The sequence below is a fragment of the Amblyraja radiata genome, chromosome 8 (assembly GCF_010909765.2).
Source record: "Amblyraja radiata isolate CabotCenter1 chromosome 8, sAmbRad1.1.pri, whole genome shotgun sequence".
NCBI classification, from domain to species: Eukaryota; Metazoa; Chordata; class Chondrichthyes; order Rajiformes; family Rajidae; genus Amblyraja; species Amblyraja radiata.
The window spans coordinates 68,524,031-68,544,729 of record NC_045963.1 but is presented as its reverse complement, the minus strand read 5'-3'; the positions used below and the strand labels follow the sequence as shown (position 1 = coordinate 68,544,729).

The 20,699-nt window shown below is 46.8% G+C and overlaps 1 protein-coding gene across 2 annotated transcripts in view; it reads right to left on the bottom strand.

The window, feature by feature from the left end:
* The window catches only part of dtd1 (D-aminoacyl-tRNA deacylase 1), a 107,716-nt gene that overhangs the window by 79,582 nt on the left and 7,435 nt on the right, over nucleotides 1-20,699 (bottom strand). For both annotated transcript variants that reach the window (XM_033026183.1, XM_033026182.1), the window contains exons 2-4: nucleotides 11,943-12,033; nucleotides 9,824-10,059; nucleotides 2,573-2,670 (exon numbers count right to left, since the gene is read on the bottom strand). In XM_033026183.1, the coding sequence (XP_032882074.1) occupies nucleotides 2,573-2,670; nucleotides 9,824-10,059; nucleotides 11,943-12,033 (425 nt within the window). The remainder of the gene's footprint in view (nucleotides 1-2,572; nucleotides 2,671-9,823; nucleotides 10,060-11,942; nucleotides 12,034-20,699) is intronic.

The window sequence follows — 20,699 nt, the reverse complement described above, 5'->3', positions numbered from 1 at the left end:
TCATATTTCGCTTGGGCAGCTTACAGCCCAGTGGTATGAATATTGGTTTCTCTAACTTCAAGTAACCCCGGCATTCCCTCTCTCTCCATCCCTCCCCCACCCAAGTCGCACCAGCTTCTCGTTCTCACCCGACCTCTACCTCCGTTACATTGACGACTGCTTTGGTGCCACCTCCTGCACCCACACACAACTGACTGACTTCATCCACTTCACCACCAACTTCCATCCGGCACTCCAATACACCTGGACGATTTCCGACACTTCCCTACCATTCCTTGACCTCACCATCTCCATCGCAGGGGACAGACTCCTGACCGACATACATTACAAACCCACTGACTCACATGGCTATCTGGACTACACGTCTTCCCACCCTGCCCCCTGTAAAGACTCCATCCCCTACTCCCAATTCCTCCGCCTACGCCGCATCTGTTCCCAGGATGAGACATTTCATACCAGGGCATCGGAAATGTCCTCGTTCTTCAGGGAACGGGGATTCCCCTCCGCCACCATAGATGAGGCTCACACCAGGGTCTCATCCATACCCCGTAACACTGCTCTCTCTCCCCATCCCCGCACACGCAACAAGGGCAGAGTCCCTCTGGTCCTCACCTTTCACCCCACCAGCCGGCAAATACAACACATAATCCTCCGCCATTTCCGCCACCTCCAACGTGACCCCACCACTCGCCACATCTTCCCAACTCCCCCCATGTCTGCCTTCCGCAAAGACCGCTCCCTCCGCAACTCCCTCGTCAATTCTTCCCTTCCCTCCCGCACCACCCCCTCCCCGGGCACTGTCCGTTGCAACCGCAAGAAATGCAACACCTGTCCCTTCACCTCCCCCCTCGACTCCATTCAAGGTCCCAAGCAGTCGTTCCAGGTGCGACAAAGGTTCACCTGTATCTCCTCCAACCTCATCTACTGCATCCGCTGCTCTAGATGTCAGCTGATTTACATCGGTGAGACCAAGCGTAGGTTGGGCGATCGTTTCGCCGAACACCTCCGCTCAGTCCGCAATAACCTACCTGACCTCCCGGTGGCTCAGCACTTCAACTCCCCCTCCCATTCCCAATCCGACCTCTCTGTCCTGGGTCTCCTCCATTGCCAGAGTGAGCAACAGCGGAAATTGGAGGAACAGCACCTCATATTCCGTCTGGGGACCTTGCGTCCTTATGGCATTAACATTGAATTCTCCCAATTTGGCTAGCCCTTGCTGTCTCCTCCCCTTCCTTAACCCTCTAGCTGTCTCCTCCCACCCTCCCATCCGCCCGCCCTCGGGCTCCTCCTCCTCCTCCCCTTTTCCTTCTTTCTTTTCCCCCCCCCCACCCCCCATCAGTCTGAAGAAGGGTTTCGGCCCGAAACGTCGCCTATTTCCTTCGCTCCATAGATGCTGCTGCACCCGCTGAGTTTCCCCAGCAATTTTGTGTACCTTCGATATTCCAGCATCTGCAGTTCCCTTTTGAACAGCTAACAATGGCCTGCTTCCTTTATCCTCGTTACTTTTTTGCATATCTTTCATTCATTGTTCTTTATCACTCTGCATCATTGTCTATATCTCTCGTTTCTCTTTCCCGTGACTTGCAGTCTGAAGAAGGGTCTCGACCCGAAACGTCACCCATTCCTTGTCTAGAGAGATGCTGCCTGTCCCGCTGAGTTACTCCAGTATTTTAAGTCTATCTTCGGTTGAAACCAGCATCTGCAGTTCCTTCCTACACTGTCGTTCATTTCCACCACGCTCAGTACCATTTTCTTTGCCAAACATGAAGAAAAACTAAATACACAGAATTGTAACCGTTGATAGCTCCGCACTGCCGAACATATTTCAATTTCTAAGATGGACACAAAATGCTGGAGTAACTCAGCGGGACAAACAGCATGTCTGGAGAGAAGGAATGGGTGATGTTTCGGCTCGAGGCCCTTCTTCAGCTCCTTCCAACATATTTCTATTTCTGTTATGTGGAGGGCAATTGCTTCAGAACACGTCTTTGAGGAGCTGAGGATGATGATAGAAACTGTTTGAATGATGTGCGTAGGGTTGCCAACTTTCTCACTCCCAAATAAGGGACAAAAGGTCAAAATAAGGGACAAATTCCCGACGGCAATTCGTTGACTGAATGATCAGCCGCGAGAAGGAGGGGTGGTGGTGGTGTCGGCGGTAAGCGAAGGTCCGAAGGCCGGACAGCTGGCCGGGCTGCTGACCGACGGGGCCACGGGCGAGGCGCTGGTGCTGCTGCACTCCATGGGCTGCACTATGTCGGGACGGGTGAGGCGGGGCCGGACTCGCCGTTCCGACCCGACAGTCCCCTCGACCCGAGTAGCAGCAGTCAAATACGGGACAAGGGCAGTCCCGTATGGGACAAACCAACTTAGCCCAAATATGGGATGTCCCGGCTAATACGGGTCAGTTGGCAACCCGAGATGTGCGGTAGTTGTTCTAAGGAGTTATTGTACATGTTACCAAGATTCAATCATCATGGGCTATGCTGTTGGTACCAGGGGGACTTCATTGCTTACCAGTGTTACTGTCAATCTGTTAACCATGTTGGGATAGAGAGTCCATTCTTCTTACCTGCCTTGGGTCCGAAAGGCCTGTAGGTGACTCCAGCTCAATGGTGACAGGACCGTCATTCTGGATGTGCACTTGCATGAAGGCTCCGAATTTTCCATCTGCAATAAAGCAGGTCAATAGCAATTAGTGAAAGGCCCGGATAGAGTGGACGCGGAGAGGTGATGGTTCCACTAGTGGGAGAGTCACAGGGCGGCACGGTGGCGCAGCGGTAGAGTTGCTGCCTCACAGCGACGGAGACGGAGACATATAAAATTATAAAAGGACTGGACAAGCTAGATGCAGGAAAGATGTTCCCAATGTTGGGCGAGTCCAGAACCAGGGGCCACAGTCTTAGAATAAAGGGGAGGTCATTTAAGGCTGAGGTGAGAAAACACTTTTTCACCCAGAGAGTTGTGAACTTGTGGCATTCCCTGCCACAGAGGGCAGTGAAGGCCAAGTCACTGGATGGATTTAAGAGAGAGTTAGATAGAGCTCTAGGGGCTAGTGGAGTCAAGGGATATGGGGAGAAGGCAGGCACGGGTTACTGATAGGGGACGATCAGCCATGATCACAATGAATGGCTTGAAGGGGCGAATGGCCTCCTCCTGCACCTATTTTCTATGTTTCTATGAGACCCGGGTTCGATCCTGACTACGGGTGCTGTCTTACGGAGTTTGTACGTTCCCCCTGTGACCGTGTGGGTTTACTCCGGGGGCTCCGGTTTCCTCCCACACTCCAGAGACGTACAAGTTTGTAGGTTATTTAGTTTCGGTAAACATTGTAAATTGTCCCTAGTGTATAGCATAGTGGTTGTGTACAGGGTGATCGGTTGTCGTTACACACTCGGTGGGTTGAATGGCCTGTTTCCGCACTGTATCTCTAAACTTTGGAAAGTAGATGAGGAGGAATTTCTTTAGTCAGAGGGTGGTGAATCTGTGGAATTCTTTACCACAGGCGGCTGTGGAGGCAAAGTCAGCGGGAAGTTTTGCAGGCAGGTGGTTGACAGATTATTGATTAGTACGGGTGTCAGAGGTTATGGGGAGAAGGCAGGAGAATGGGGTTGTGAGGGAAAGATAGATCAGCCATGATTGAATGGCAGAGTAGACCTGATAGGCCGAATGGCCTCATTCTGCTCCCGGAACTTGTGTCACAAGAAGCTCAACACTACCCAGGACAAACCAGCCTGGCACCCCATCAACTACAACAAACAATCATCCCCCTCTTTCACTGCAGTGTCCACTGTCTATAAAACGCAATAATTCCAGTCAGCTCCACCAGCAGCTCTTCCCAAACTCTGCAACTTCTGGCACCAGGAAGATCAAGGGCAGCAGGTATGGGTCTGAAGAAGGGTCTCGACCCGAAAAGTCACCTATCCCTTCTCTCCAGAGATGCTGCCTGACCTGCTGAGTTCCCCCGGCTTTTTGTGTCTGTCTTCGGTTTAAACCACCATCTGCAGTTCCTTCCCACACCATCGTCCGCAGGTTCCCCCTCCATTATATTGATCTGGAAAACTACCAGCGTTCCTTAAGGGCCTGACCCACTGTACGAGGTAATTCAAGAGCTCTCCCGAGTTTAAATAAAAAATCAAACTCGTGGTAAGCACGTAGAATGTACGTCGCGGGTACGTCGGAGCTCGGGACGTCTCTTGGCGGCTCGTAACGCTAACGGCAGGTACTTGGGAAACGCGGTAAGCTCGTGAAGACTCGTGAAGACTTTTCAACATGTTGAAAAATGTCCACGAGAGCCCCGAGTACCTACGAGCGGCTATTACCATAATTCTCCGAGTTCAAATCAGGGGAAACTCGGGAGAACTCTTGAATTACCTCGTACAGTGGGACAGGCCCTTTAATCATCACTGGATCTGAATCCCGAAACTCCCTCCCCAACGTCATTCAGGGGATACATTCACCAGAAGGTCCAAGGTGGTTCCAGGTGAGGACAACTAACCACCACCTTTCCCAGGGCTGCTGGGGATGGGCAATAATTGTCCAGTTCCCGAGAAACAGATAAACAAAAAAAGATGTGTAGGGAGGAACTGCAGATGCCGGTTTACACCAAAGATAGGCACAAGAAGCTGGAGTAGCTCAGCGGGTCAGGCAATAAAAAAAATATTTTTATAGGGATATTGCCATGACTTGAGGGGCTTAGCTATAGGGAGAGGTTAGGCAGGCTAGGACTTTCATTTATTGGAGTGCAGGAGGGTGAGGTGCGATCTTACAGAGGTGCACAAGTTCACGAGGGTAATAGATAGGGTAGACACACAAAATCTTTTACCCCTGAAAAAAGGAATCAAGAATCAGAGGAAATAGGTTTGAGATGAGAGGGAAAGATTTTGTCGGAAGCCGAGGGGCAACTCTTTAATCACAGAGTGTTGGAGGTATATGGAACAAGCTGCCACAAGAGGTAGTTGAGGCAGGCAACATTTAAAAGACATTTGGACAGACAGATAGATAGGAAATGTTTAGAGGGATAAGGGCCAAACACAGGCAGGTGGGAATAGTGTAGATGGGGCATCTTGGTCGGCATGGGCAAATGTTGGGCCGAAGGGCCTGTTTCCATGCTGTATGACTCGAGATTCCACGATACACCAGTCTCTCCCTTCCCACACCTAGCACGCTGCTCTTGCCCCTTGCGTTACTCTTTTAACTCTCTTTCGTTCCCTGTGGGTTACAATTTGGCTCGCTTTACTTTCTGCCTTGCGCCCTGACACTGGTTTACAGGTTGAGATGCTGCCTGGCCATGTAGCCTTGAAGTTCACAGCAGGCCTGGAATGATCAGAAAGAAATAATCCTTAGAGGAAATATGCACGACTTACTCTGCCAAGAGATGATGCTGAAAGGGAATTATTAAACATTACCATCTATAATTCATCTTCTTTAAGCAATTGTACACAGCATTTTTTTTAATGGTAAGAGCACCATTTCCAGAGAGAGATGATTGGGTAATTCAACTATTGATCAATTCTGTTGGCCTACTGTGACTGATTGTACATGTAGCAAGCGGGATCCTGGCTGGTTGATTGATTGGTTTAGAGATACAGCATGGAAACAGGCCCTTCGGCTCCCCGAGTCCACGCCGACCTTCGGGGATCACCCGTTCACACTAGTTCCGTGTCATCCCAATTTCCTATCCACTCCCCTACACACACCAGGACCAAATTTACACAGGGCCAATTGACCAACAAACAATTGGCCTGGATTTCACAGGGAGCAAATGAAGGGAGGGAGAAAAATACTGGGATGAGGTTTAATACTTGCAGGGGGAATACTTACTGATGGGCCGAAGGGGGCTCCTTTAAAAAAATATCTCAGTGAAAGGCACTTTTTCTTGACTTTTCCTGGCCTGGCACGGGCCTTTTGGGCCAAAATGCTCCTCCTGGGCTAATATGGGCATTTTTGGCAAAAGGGACTGGTTTCTCGGCTAATAGTGGCCTTGTGGGACAAAATTAGTGGTTTCAACTCATTTCATTTCATTTCCAATTGCATTGAAGTTTCAAGCACAGGGCAGGCCGAATAGCTCATTGCATTTTCATTTCACTTCCATTGCCATTGCAGTTTCAAGCACAGGGCAGGCCAAGTCAAACAGCTGATTGCATTTTCACTTAATTTCCATTGCCATTGCACTTTCAAGCACATGACAGGCTCAAGCCAAACAACTCATTTCATTTTCACTAAGGGCAAACAAATCATTTATTCAAGTACATTGCATACTCACAGTGTTCTGTAGTTTCCCAGCTCAGAGAGAGAGTCGTGACCTCTCCCTCACCATCTTGCAGACAGACTGAGCTACGCCCACACTTCCGGGTTTTATAGTACCTCCCCCCCTCCCACCGGAAGGGGCATGGCCTTCATGGCGGTGATTTTAACAGGAGAGAGAATCTCAAGATTTTTTAAACACTAATAACTCTTTTATTTTTCATCGATGGGAAAAATCTTCGGGGCCTGCGCAGCGGAAGAGGACTGAGTAAGATGGCCAAAAAATCACAGCCATGTGGTATATATTTGTGTTCTCCAGTTTAAGAAACATATTTTCACTGCAGGCAGATTGCAGTCTGTGCACCTCTCCACTGACAGAAATAGGGCAAATTAAGAAATGAATGTTGCAAAGATATATAAGTTCTTGTCTGTGCTACTGACTTGAGGCGTTGAGTTGTAGACCAATTATTTATTACTCATGAAGGCAGCTTCAAGAGAAGATGGGGTGAGATTTATTTTACACCGCGCTCCATTTGAAAGGACAACTCCCTGGAGCACTGCCTTCTTGACCACAGGTTAAGAGGGAAATCTCAGAGAAGCTATGCGGCGAGGAAAACGCTGCCCGGAAAAGATGAAGCAACGATCTCCGAGAGGATCAAATAACATCACAAACCATCAGCACCAAATTCAGGTTATAACCATATAACAATTACAGCACGGAAACAGGCCATCTCGACCCCTCTAGTCCGTGCCGAACACATAATCTCCCCTAGTCCCATATACCTGCGCTCAGACCATAACCCTCCATTCCTTTCCCATCCATATAACTATCCAATTTATTTTTAAATGATAAAAACGAACCTGCCTCCACCACCTTCACTGGAAGCTCATTCCACACAGCTACCACTCTCTGAGTAAAGAAGTTCCCCCTCATGTTACCCCTAAACTTCAGTCCCTTAATTCTCAAGTCATGTCCCCTTGTTTGAATCTTCCCTACTCTCAGTGGGAAAAGCTTTTCCACGTCAACTCTGTCTATCCCTCTCATCATTTTAAAAACCTCTATCAAGTCCCCCCTTAACCTTCTGCGCTCCAAAGAATAAAGCCCTAACTTGTTCAACCTTTCTCTGTAACTTAGTTGCTGAAACCCAGGCAACATTCTAGTAAATCTCCTCTGTACTCTCTCTATTTTGTTGACATCCTTCCTATAATTAGGCGACCAAAATTGTACACCATACTCCAGAATTGGCCTCACCAATGCCTTGTACAATTTTAACATTACATCCCAACTTCTATACTCAATGCTCTGATTTATAAAGGCCAGCACACCAAAAGCTTTCTTTACCACCCTATCTACATGAGATTCCACTTTCATGGAACTGTGCACAGTTATTCCCAGATCCCTCTGTTCACCTACATTCTTCAATTCCCTACCATTTACCATGTACGTCCTATTTTGATTTGTCCTGCCAAGATGTAGCACCTCACACTTATCAGCATTAAACTCCATCTGCCATCTTTCAGCCCACTCTTCCAACTGGCATAAATCTCTCTGTAGACTTTGAAACTCTACTTCATTACCCGCAACCCCACCTATCTTAGTATCATCTGCATACTTACTAATCCAATTTACCACACCATCGTCCAGATCATTGATGTACATGACAAACAACAGTGGACCCAACACAGATCCCTGTGGCACCCCACTCGTCACTGGCCTCCAACCTGACAAACAACCATCCACCATTACTCTCTGGCATCTCCCATTCAGCCACTGTTGAATCCATCTTGCTACTCCACCATTAATACCCAACCATTGAACCTTCTTAACCAACCTTCCATGAGGAACCTTGTCAAAGGCCTTACTGAAGTCCATATACACAACATCCACTGCTTTACCCTCATCAATTTCCCGAGTAAATTGTTCTTTCCAACCTTTGCTCCGAAACCAAATGAGAGACTTCCAACTTTGTGGATTCTATACGCAGGAAAGAACTGCAGATGCTGGTTTAAATCAAAGGCAGGCACAAAATGCTGGAGTAACTCAGCGGGACAGGCAGCATCTCTGGAGAGAAGGAATGGGTGACGTTTCAGGTCGCGACTGAAAAAGGGTCTCGACCTGAAACGTCAACCATTTCTTCTCCCCAGAGATGCTGCCTGTCACGCTGAGTTACTCCAGCATTTTGTGTCGACCTTTGTGGATTCTTTTATCCGCGGGATCGTTGATGTTTGAACTCAAATTGGACTTTTTTTTTGCTTTGTATTTGCTTGGTACGAACGGCACCAACTTGACAGGATTGTGAAGACCGCCAGCAGGATTATTGGTGCTCCACTCCCTTTCTTGCTGGACATATACAGGAAGAGATGTATCAACAGAGCCATCTCCATCATCAAAGACCCCTACCACCCATCGCATCACATATTCTCCATCCTGCCATCTGGGAAGAGGTACAGGAGCATTAGCTGCAAAACCAGCAGGATGCTCCTCAGCTTCTTCCCGCAGGCAATAAGACTGATAAACGGACTTAGCCCCCTGCCAAAGTATCGCGCACCAACCATCAACCTGGACACACTGCAGCAGCTGTCGATCGGAACGCCTGTTGATGTTTAGTAGAGAGTAGAGTGTTTAATTTAATTTGTTCATGATATATGTTTTTTATTTCTAGTTATTTGTTGTTATTTGTACTGCACACTGAATGGACACTGGTTGAGCAACGTTTTTTTGTTTCCTCTGGGTATGTGAGTACTCAGGAAAATGACAATAAAGATATACTGATACTGATACTGATACTGATTTTAGCCTCATGGAGGGTTTCAGTAAGGACACTGGGACTGCTTTGTCCTCCCAATGGTTACCCCAAGGGAAGTAGTGCAGTATTCCCATTGGAAGTGCCAAAATAGAAGGTGGTTTGATGACTTCACTCCCAGATTGCACATCCCAAAGAGCCGTCTCAAATCAGTTCAGTTTAGTTTAGTTTAGAGATACAGCGCGGAAATAGGCCCTTCGGCTCACCGAATCCACGCCGACCAGCGATCACCCCGCACACTAACACTGTCCTACACACACTTGGGGACAATTTACAATTTTTACCGAAGCCAATTAACCTACAAACCTGTACGTCTTCAGAGTGTGGGAGGAAACCAGAGCACCCTGGAGAAAACCCAGGCTGTCACAGAGAGGATGTACAAACTCCCTACAGACAGCACCCGCAGCCAGGATTGAAGCCGCTATGAAGTCTATATGCTATGAGGCAGCAACTCTACCGCCTCGCCACTGTGCCGCCCACAAACCACACTCCCACTTCTACCCACACCCTTTCTTTAGTCAGAGGGTGGTGAATCTGTGGAATTGATTGCCACAGAAAGTTGATGGATATTTTTACAGTGGAGATCGACTTGATTAGTACGGATGTCAGGGGTTATGGGGAGAAGGCAGAAGAATGGGGTTGAGAGGGAAAGATAGATCAGCCACGATTGAATGGCAGAGTAGAATTGATGGGCCGAATGGCCAAATTCTACTCCTTTTCCAGATGACATGTGATCTTATGACCTTAAGACATGAGCCAGCAGCTCCCCGTACCTTTAACAAGCTCGGGACTGTAGGCCTTCCTGACGTGCTGCAGGAAGCTGGTGTAGAAGGTCTCGGACTGCTCAGCACCCATGGCCAGGTGGAAGTCGGGCTTGTTCCCCTTCAGCACGCACTGCAGTGTGAACTGGCTGATAAAGAGGATCTCATACTGCTTGTCCATCACACTCTTGCACCAGTGCTTGCCGTTCTCGTCTTCAAACAACCGCAAGTTCAGGATCTTGCGAACCCTGCAACACAAACACAAAAGCGACGACTTAGCAAAACGCCCACAGGGACGAGAGGGAATCTTATAGAAACATATCACATTCTTAAGGGATTGGACAGGCTAGATGCAGGAAAAATTTTGGGGAAGTCCAGATGCAGCGGTCACAGTTTAAGAATAAGGGGTAGGCCATTTAGGACTGAGACGAGGACAAACTTTTTCACCCGGAGAGTTGTGAATCTGTGGAATTCTCCGCCACAGAAGGCAGTGGAGGCCAATTCACTGGATGTTTTCAAGAGAGAGCTAGATTTAGCTCTTAGGGCTAACGGAATCAAAGGATATGGTGGGAAAAAACAGGAACGGGGTACTGATTTTGGATGATCAGCCATGATCATATTGAATGGGGGTGCTGGCTCGAAGGGCCGAATGGCCTACTCCTATACCTATTTTCTATGTTTCAATGTCTAGCAGGAGTACCTCGGACTGGGCTAGAACGTTTCCCAGTTCTAGACGATGTCTCGACTTTGCATTTTGTCTGCAATTATGTGAAAGGAGTTGCAGACACATGAACTCTCCCTTCCATTCCCACACAGACTTTCATGTCCTGAGCCTCCTTCACTGTCAGAGTGAGGCCACACGCAAATTGGAGGAACAGCACCTCATATTTCGCTTGGGCAGCTTACAATCCACCGGTATGAAGATTGACTTCTCCAACGTTAAGTAACCCCTCCATCCCCTCTCTCTCCGTCTCCCCCCCACCATAGTCGTCCAACTAGTTTCACTGTCGTCCTGCTTAGTTTCGCTGTTTCACTCGTTAGTTTCACTGGTTACCATCACCTTCTCTGCTGCAAACAATGGACCATTGTGGGCTCCACCTTTCTTTAATCATCGTCGCTGGCTTTGATTTGTCCTTTTGTATTCATTCATTTGTTCTTTGTACCTCTTCACATCTCTCGTTTCCCTCTCCCCCGACTCTCAGTCTGAAGAAGGGTCTCGACCCGAAATGTCACCCACTCCTTCTCTCCAAAGATGCTGCTGCCTGACCCGCTGAGTTACTCCAGCGTTTGGCATCTGTAGATTGGCTACTTCATACTTCATAGCCAATTATAGTGCTTGTTAATAGTGACTCCGCCTAGTATGTGCTTTATATTATCAAGCGCTTGCCTACGCTAGTCAGTATGAGTAGCTGCGTGGGAATGTAATGTCATGCAGATCCTTGCTGTGAGGAGATTTAATAAACATGTGTTGTATCTTGATATGTGTTCGACTCAACTCATTACAGCGTCTACCAGCAGAGTCACACTGAACAGCAACACGTATCTCGAAGTGGGAAAGACCTTCATTGGCCTTCACCAGTTATAGAGTATTGAGTTTTGTAGTTGGGAGGTCACGTTGCACTTACAACAAGATGTTGGTGAGGCCACATTTAGAGGATTGTGTTCAGTTCTGGGTACCGTGTTGTAGGCAAGATGTTGCCAGGCTGGAAAGGGTACAGGGAAAATTTACAAGGATGTTTACAAGGCCGTGATCTCTGTTGGTCCAGCAAAACCCTTCTTCAGACACATCTCAAAAACACATCTTGTCTTGCTGAAGATCAGGGGTGACAGATCCTCGCCGAGATCCGATAGTAATCAACACACTTCAAGGACACCGAACGCAGAACGTGCTGTTTTATTCCTCCACCTTCCCTTTACATCGCGGCAGCATAGAAACGTAGAAAATAGGTGCAGGTGTAGGCCACTCGAGCCAGCACCTCCATTCAAAATGGCTGATCATCCAAAATCAGTACCCCGTTCCGGCTTTCTCCCCATATCCTCTCACCTTTCAGACTCATGGCAACACGTGATACATTTACATGCAACGTCAGCTACCATGAGGAGGGGACGCTTGGATTTGGAAAGCACTCACATGTATTCCATGTCTTTCTGGGTGTCCTCCACAGAAATGCCCAATAGCACACACAGCCCTCGGCCGATTGAGCTGATCTGCTCCTCGCCCACTGAAAAACAAAGAGTCAAGGGTGTTTTATTGTCATCTGGTTGTTAATCCGGCTACTTTGGCTAATATCAGTTAATCTCATTGTTATTCTGTCTACAATGATCCTATTTTGAAATCCAGCAGTGTAGCACCCCAGACTTTTCAGGGCCCGTTCAACACACTGAGCAATAACACCTCACATCGAGACGGCCCTGCACCTGGAGACACGAGGAACTGCAGATGCTGCCTTGCATAAAAAAGACACATGGCGCTGAAGTGACTGAGTGGGTCAGGCAGCCTATCTGGAGAAAGTGGATGGGTGATGATTTGGGTCGAGACCCGTCTTCAGACTGGCTGTGGTGGAGGAGTGGGGGGAGAGTGTTGGAAGAGAGGAGGCGGCCAACCAAAGTACTGGCGAGTGATAGGTGGGTATAGGCGAGTGAGGTTGGTGGGGCATGGGGGGGGGGCGGGGGTTGGACAAAGGCCAGAGGTGAAAAGCCGATAAGTGTGAAAATGGGGATAAGGATGGAAGAGGTGCTAATCGTGAAGCCTGAAGAAGGAATACAAGTGGAAGGAAAAGGGTGGGGGGGGGTTTGAGGGGGAAGGGGAGAAATAAGTGAGTGCGAATGCAGGGAGGATAAAAAAAGGTTAATTGTTCACTCATTCACAGGAGGAACGTATCTCCACTGACAATCTCTGCTGTTTTTGCCCATCCTTAACTACCCCCGAACAAAGTCACAGGGTTGGTCTTTCCAAAGAACAAGGGAAGAATAGATCATGTAGCCGAGGTCAGGAGTCACAACAGCACCAGACTGGGTCAGGACCGCAAATTCCACCCCCCACCCCCCACCCCCCCACTCCCCAAAGGATAGGATGTCACATCAACCCAGCAGTGCCCTGGTTCAGTCTAGTTTAGCTTAGTTTAGAGATAGAGCATGAAAACAGGCCCTTCGGCCCATCATCCATCACCTGTTCTCACTTGTTCGATGTTAATCTACTTTTGCATCCGCATCCTGCACTCTTGGGCAATTTTTTTCCCCACAGAGGTCAATTAACCTAAAAGCGGGCACGTCTTTGGGATGTCGGAGGTGAACGGTGCACCCATAGGAAATGTTTTTTTAAATTTCTTAGAGATACATTGTAGAAACAGGCCCCTCGGCCCACCAAGTCTACGCCGACCAGCGGTCACCCCGTACACTAGTTCTATCCTATGCATTAGGGACGATTTACAGAAGCCAATTAACCTACAAACCTGCTCGTCTTTGGAATGTGGGAGAAAACCACGCAAGTAACGGGGAGAATGTACACAAACTCCGTACAAGCATGACCTCAGGAATGAGCAGGTTATCCTATGATGAGCGTTTGTCGGCACTGAGCCTGTACGCACTGGAGTCTAGAAGAATGAGGGGGGACCCGCATTGAAACATACAGAATAGTGAAAGGCTTGGATAGAGTGGATGTGGAGAGGATGTTTCTATTAATGGGAGAGTCTCGGCCGTAGCCTCAGAATTAAAGGACGTTCGTTTAGGAAGGAGATGAGGTGAAATTTCTTTAGTCAGAGGGTGGTGAATCTGTGGAATTCTGTGCCACAGAAGGCTGTGGAGGCCAAGTCAGTAGATATTTTTAAGGCAGAGACAGAAAGGTTCTTCATTAGTACAGTAGAGGTTATGGAGAGAAGGCAGGAGAATGGGGTTAGGAGGGAGAGATAGATCAGCCATGATTGAGGGTGGAGTTGACTCGATGGGCCTAATTCCACTCCTATTCCTTACGACCTACAGACAAGCAACTATAGTCAGGATCGAACCCAGGTCACTGGCGCTGTGAGGCAGTAGCTCTACCGCTGTGCCACCGTGCTGCTCTGTCAGTGACACCACATTTGCATTCAAAATTTGTACTGAATTTGAATTCTAGTGGGATTTCTCCAGAATATTTTCACAGCTGTATATTTTACCTATAATATATTTACTAGCCTCGGTAGGCTTGGATGAACAGACACTGCTGGTTGCTGGATTTCACCTATTAAGTACCTCATTTAAATTCTGATCCATCTCTGTAAATATGAATAATTTAACACGTTTATTTTTCCTCTCAGTACGCCTACCATCCTCCATCTCCAGTTTTTAGCACATCCTGTGCAAGGCAGCCTTTCAATCTCTGAACAGAAGGGCTGATCATTAACAGAGTTGTTTATGAAGTCTCTTCTCTTCCACTCAAACAGCGTATATACAATTTGTCTCAAGCTGTTTTCACCCACCTTTCTCCTTGTCCTTCATTCACTAGCATCCCACAGTGACGCAATTAGTTTAGTTTGGAGATAGAAACATAGAAACATAGAAAATAGGTGCAGGAGTAGGCCATTCGGCCCTTCGAGCCTGCACCGCCATTCAATATGATCATGGCTGATCATCCAACTCAGTATCCTGTACCTGCCTTCTCTCCATACCCCCTGATACCTTTAGCCACAAGGGTCACATCTAACTCCCTCTTAAATATAGCCAATGAACTGGCCTCAACTACCTTCTGTGGCAGGGAATTCCAGAGATTCACCTCTCTCTGTGTGAAAAATGTTTTTCTCATCTCGGTCCTAAAATATTTCCCCCTTCTCCTTAAATACAGTAAGGAAACAGGCCCTCCAGCCCACCGGATCTGCACCGACCATCAATCACCTGTTCCCACTAGCGCTAAGTTGTCCCAATTTTGCATCCTACCCGCTATGGGCGATTTACAGAAGCTAATCATCCGACTAACCTGCGCGCCTTTGGGGTGCGGGAGAAACCGGAGAAAACCCACGTGGTCACGGTGAGAATGTACACTCTGTGCAGGCAGCACCCGAGGTCAGGATCGAACCCGGGTCTCCGCCGCTGTAAAGCAGCAACTCTACCGCTGCGCTACCGTGTGCCGCACCCTTGCTGTGTTCCAGCAAAGCCCTGTGTAAGTTCAAAGGACACACTTCCCCCTTCTGATCAGCAACATTACCAATTTCAGATAACCAGCCTTTCCAGTTTGTGTCGGATCCGGCCAGCTCGGTGAAAGATCATCATCCCATCACATTACCTAATCTGAGGAAGGACATTCTTGCCATAGAGGGAGTACAGAGAAGGTTCGCCAGACTGATTCCTGGGATGTCAGGACTTTCATATGAAGAAAGACTGGATAGACTTGGTTTGTACTCGCTAGAATTTAGAAGATTGAGGGGAGATCTTATAGAAACTTACAAAATTCTTAAGGGGTTGGACAGGCTAGATGCAGGAAGATTGTTCCCGATGTTGGGGAAGTCCAGAACAAGGGGTCACAGTTTAAGGATAAGGGGGAAATCTTTTAGGACCGAGATGAGGAAAACATTTTTCACACAGAGAGTGGTGAATCTCTGGAATTCTCTGCCACAGAAGGTAGTTGAGGCCAGTTCATTGGCTATATTTAAAAGGGAGTTGGATGTGGCCCTTGTGGCTAAAGTGATCAGGGGGTATGGAGAGAAGGCAGGTACGGGATACTGAGTTGGATGATTAGCCATGATCATATCGAATGGCGGTGCAGGCTCAAAGGGCCGAATGGCCTACTCCTTCACCTATTTTCTATGTATGTTTCTATCTCTCCTTAACCTCTCTCCACCTGACCTGTTGACTATTTCAAAGGTAGACAAAAAAGCTGGAGAAACTCAGCAGGTGAGGCAGCATCTATGGAGCGAAGGAATCGGCGACATTTCGGGTCGAGACCCTTCAAGAAAGGGGCAGATCAGCTGTGATTAATGATACGCCACCATCCTCGCTCAGCCGGCGCCACAACCGCCTGTGTCATTCAGTCTCTCTGGTCTCCATCGGTTTCCAGACACTCCCTGTGTTCCCTCCACCCTTCTCTGCTCCCAAAACACTTGATTTCAAACCTTTCTCAATTCAGATGAATGGGTATCGGCCCAAAACATTAACTCGGTTTCGCCTTCCAGGGGTGCCGCCTGTCCAGTATTTCCAGTGTCATAAGGAACTGCAGATGCAGTTTTACACCGAAGATAGACATAAAATGCTGAAGTAACTCAGCGGGTCAGGCAGCATCTCTGGAGAAAAGGAATAGGTGACGTTTCGGGTCGAGGTCTGATGAAGGGTCTCGACCCAAAACGTCACCTACTCCTTTTCTCCAGAGATGCTGCCTGACCCGCTGAGTTATTTTCCAGCATTTTTTGTCTATTTTTTGAGTATTTCCAGTATTCTACATATTTCTCCTCAACTTGCTTGATTTGATTTGCCCCTTTGTTGCCACCATCAATCCTGCTAAAATGAAACGTCTCCAAATTGCGTGCGACCTGGCAGATCACTGGTCATATTAAAATCCCTACGATTAATTGAAAAAGATTCTGCAAATCCAGCTGTCCTCCATAGAACGTATAAAAGGATAGCAGAAAATGTCCATTCAACTTCGCACAGTGGCACAGCGGGTAGAACCGCTGCCTCATAGCGCCAGAGACCCAGGTTCGATCCTGAACTCGTTTGCAGTCTGTACGGAGATTATACGTTCTCCCTGTGAGTTTTCTCCGGGTGCTCCAGTTTTGTCCCACATACAAAGATGTGCAGGTTTGTAGGGTAACTGGCCTCTGTAAATTGTCCCAGTGTGCAAGGAGCGAATACAAAAGTGGGATAACACAGAACTAGTGTGAACGGGTGATCGATGGCAAGTGTGAAATCGGTGGGCCGAAGGGCTTGTTTCTTTCCTGTATCTTACAATCAATCCAATAAGATCATAACTAATCTGTTATCTCAATGCCACTTTCCTGCACTAAGCCAAGAGCGCTTGATTGCTTTAGTATTGATCTTAGCTTTAAATGTACTTGGCAAATAAGCCTCCCTTACGCTGAGAAAACCAAAGAATTGTTGCTGTCTGGTTAAAGTAATTTTTCATCTCTGTCCTGAAATGGCTGCCCCTTGTCATTTTGGACATTGGACCTTATTTCTTGGAACATATGGGCTTCGTCTACCTTTTAGTTCTAATTTTTAAATTACACCCATGACCTGCATCTACTTTTGGGCGGGTAAATGGAGTGGGGATTTTAACGGAATCAGGGCAGCACGGTGGCGCAGCGGTAGAATTGTTGCCTTACAGCGAATGCAGCGCCGGAGACCCACGTTTAATCCAGAATATGGGTGCTGTCTGTACAGAGTTTATACACTCTCCCCGTGACCTGCGTGGATTTTCTCCGAGAACTTTGGTTTCCTCCCACACTCCAAATACGTACAGGTTTGTAGGTTAATTGGCCTGGTAAATGTAAAAATTGTCCCTAGTGGGTGTAGGAGAGTGTTAATGTGCGGGGATCGCTGGTCGGCGTGGACCTGGTGGGCCGAAGGGCCTGTTTCCGCGTTGTATCCCTAAACTAAATCTCTAAACTAAAAACAGGTGCTGTCTGTATGGAGTTTGTACATTCTCCCTGTGACCACGTGGGTTTTCTCCGGGTGCTCCCGTTTCCTCCCACGCTCCAAAGGTTTGATCTCGCTGGAACATGGGGAGGCTGAGGGGTGATCTGACAAAGGTTCGTCGAGCTATGAGGTAGTGTCCTTTCGGAGTGTAGTCATCAGAATGTAAATCAATATGGGCATAGATTAAATGCATCGTGGCCTTGCTTTATAACAGGAGAATGGGTTTGCTGTGTAAAGGGGGAGAATATTATTAATAAAGCCAAATGTAATTGTTATTCACACTGTGATAGAACTTACACCTCCGCTCCTGATTCACCTTAATCAGCATCGGAATAACTCACTGACACAAGATTCCTACACACTTTTCTTTTATTCTCTAAGTACAATGTGTTTTATCACCCTAATGTATTAACAATTCCTTCCCATTCGCACCAAGGTATCTTCAGTCACCCATAGGGTGATTTCACGAAAGGTCACTGGAGCGTAGATCCGCACCCACGTGACCGAAAAATTTAACTGGAGTACATGCGTCACTTCCGGTACATGTTAGTGAATGGGAAAACACGCACTTTCACACCCGTTAAAAACATCGCAAACGGCCCGTTTTTGAGCTGCAATTAACTGTACCAGTCGGGGTGACCGTGAGGAACAGCTACCTAAATTTACAGTCCAAAAAAAAGATAGAAACTAAGGTAAATTCAAGAGGGAGCTGAAGGTGTCAAAACAGCGGAAGTTGTCATCGGACATTTGCCGTGGAGATTTAAAGATCGAAAATATCGGGAATTATCGCGTTTGCTCGCTGCATTTCATCAAAAGTAAGGCATTATTGACTTTTTATCTTTATTCATTTGTTATATGAAAAGTATTAAAAGTTAAAAATCCGTCAGTAAAATTGCAAAATCGCCCATTGTTCTCAGGTGGGTTTTAACATGCAAAATGAAAACGCTTCTGAAGCTCCATTTACCATTTAAATAATCGTAAACTATCAATGCGTTTTGAAATAAATGTTACTGAGATGCAAGCTAAGGAATGGGATAATTGTCAGCTGTTGGACAAAAGCAGGACATTTTATTATTTGCCAAAATATATTTCTCAATGTTTCTTGTTTAAAGCCTGCACAATCACCCAAACTACTTATTTATTTATTTATCATCTAATAACAGACAAGCCTACAGCATGGAATGATGTCAACAATCCTGATTGGGCACCCACTGTGAGCAGGATAGACAATGTGCACAAGAACGCCATCAACTTGCAGAGCTATAGATGCTTGAGCTGCAACCAAATCTGCTTTAATACTCTTCTTGTTGCATGTGCATGGCGTTCTTGTGCACATTGTCTATCCTGCTCACAGTGGGTGCCCAATCAGGATTGTTGACATCATTCCATGCTGCAGGCTTGTCTGTTATTAGATGATAAATAAATAAATAAGTAGTTTGGGTGATTGTGCAGGCTTTAAACAAGAAACATTGAGAAATATATTTTGGCAAATAATAAAATGTCCTGCTTTTGTCCAACTAACAGCTGACAATTATCCCATTCCTTAGCTTGCATCTCAGTAAAATTTATTTCAAAACGCATTGATAGTTTACGATTATTTAAATGGTAAATGGAGCTTCAGAAGCGTTTTCATTTTGCATGTTAAAACCCACCTGAGAACAATGGGCGATTTTGCAATTTTACTGACAGATTTTTAACTTTTAATACTTTTCATATAACAAATGAATAAAGATAAAAAGTCAATAATGCCTTACTTTTGATGAAATGCAGCGAGCAAACGCGATAATTCCCGATATTTTCGATCTTTAAATCTCCACGGCAAATGTCCGATAACAACTTCCGCTGTTTTAACACCTTCAGCTCCCTCTTGAATTTACCTTAGTTTCTATCTTTTTTTTGGACTGTAAATTTAGGTAGCTGTTCCTCACGGTCACCCCGACTGGCACAGTTAATTGCAGCTCAAAAACTGGCCGTTTTCGATGTTTTTAACGGGTGTGAAAGTGCGTGTTTTCCCATTCACTAACATGTACCGGAAGTGACGCATGTACTCCAGTTAAAATTTTCGGTCACGTGGGTGCGGATCTACGCTCCAGTGAACTTTAGTGAAATCACCCTATTCCTAACTACTCACTTTCTCTCCTCATATGGCTGTCCCAATAGTGGCCAATGGCCTAAACCCTATGGAATCTTCCTTACATTCTTGCTTCTTTCATTCCCATCTCTATCAAAGCCATAATGATGGCACAGTGGTGCAGCGATAGAGTTACTGCCTTACAGCGCCAGAGACCCGGGTTCAATCCTGACGACGGCCATTTCTGTACTGGGTTTGTACACTCTACCTGTGACCACGTGGGTTTTCTCCAGGTGCTTCAGTTTCCACCCACATTCCAAAGACATGTAGGTTTGTAGGGTAACTGGCCTCTGAAAATTGCCCCTAGTGTGTAGGATAGAACTAGTGTATGGGTGATTACTGGTCGACGCGGACTTGGTGGGCCGACAGGCCTATTTCCATGCTGTAATCTCTGAACTAAACTAAACCATATGAAATAGGATCAGTGGCTGGTCTCTTTAATTTGACTGGTGTCAACTAACCAGAATTCCATTTGTAATATTTTGGATGACCAAGAACGGAGAACCAGAAGGATCAAAACATATTTAACACTTTCAGATCCATCTATAAACGCACATTAAATTAGTCAGTTTATCCGAAGCAAGAGCTGATCTAAATATTTTCGAGGGTGGAATCTTGTTCACGATAATCCTCCTGTACGATGACCATTTGTTTCAATTGCAGGGGTTGGGCTTTTCAATCATTTCTCCATTCATTCATATTGAATGGTGGTGCAGGCTCGAAGGGCCGAATGGCCTACTCCTGCACCTAATTTCTATTTTTCTGTTTCCAGCCAACAGATCTACTGGGTTGGATTACGTCTAGGTTAGGTACCAGCTCAGTTGTCTCCGAGCGTGGAAACAGGCCCTTCGGCCCAACTTGCCCCCACTGGCCAACGAGCCCCAGCTACACTAGTCCCACTTGCCCACGTTTGGCCCATATCCCTCCTAACCTGTCCTATCCATGTACCTGTCTAACCGTTTCCTAAACGTTGGGATAGTCCCTGCCTCAACTACCTCCTCTGGCAGCTCAAAGTCAAGTCAAGTCAAAATATCCTTTATTGTCATTCAGACCTTTCGGCCTGAACAAAATTTCGTTGCCTTGTAGTCATACATATAATAAAAATAACAAAAACACACAATAAACACAAATTTAACATCCACCACAGTGAGTCCACCA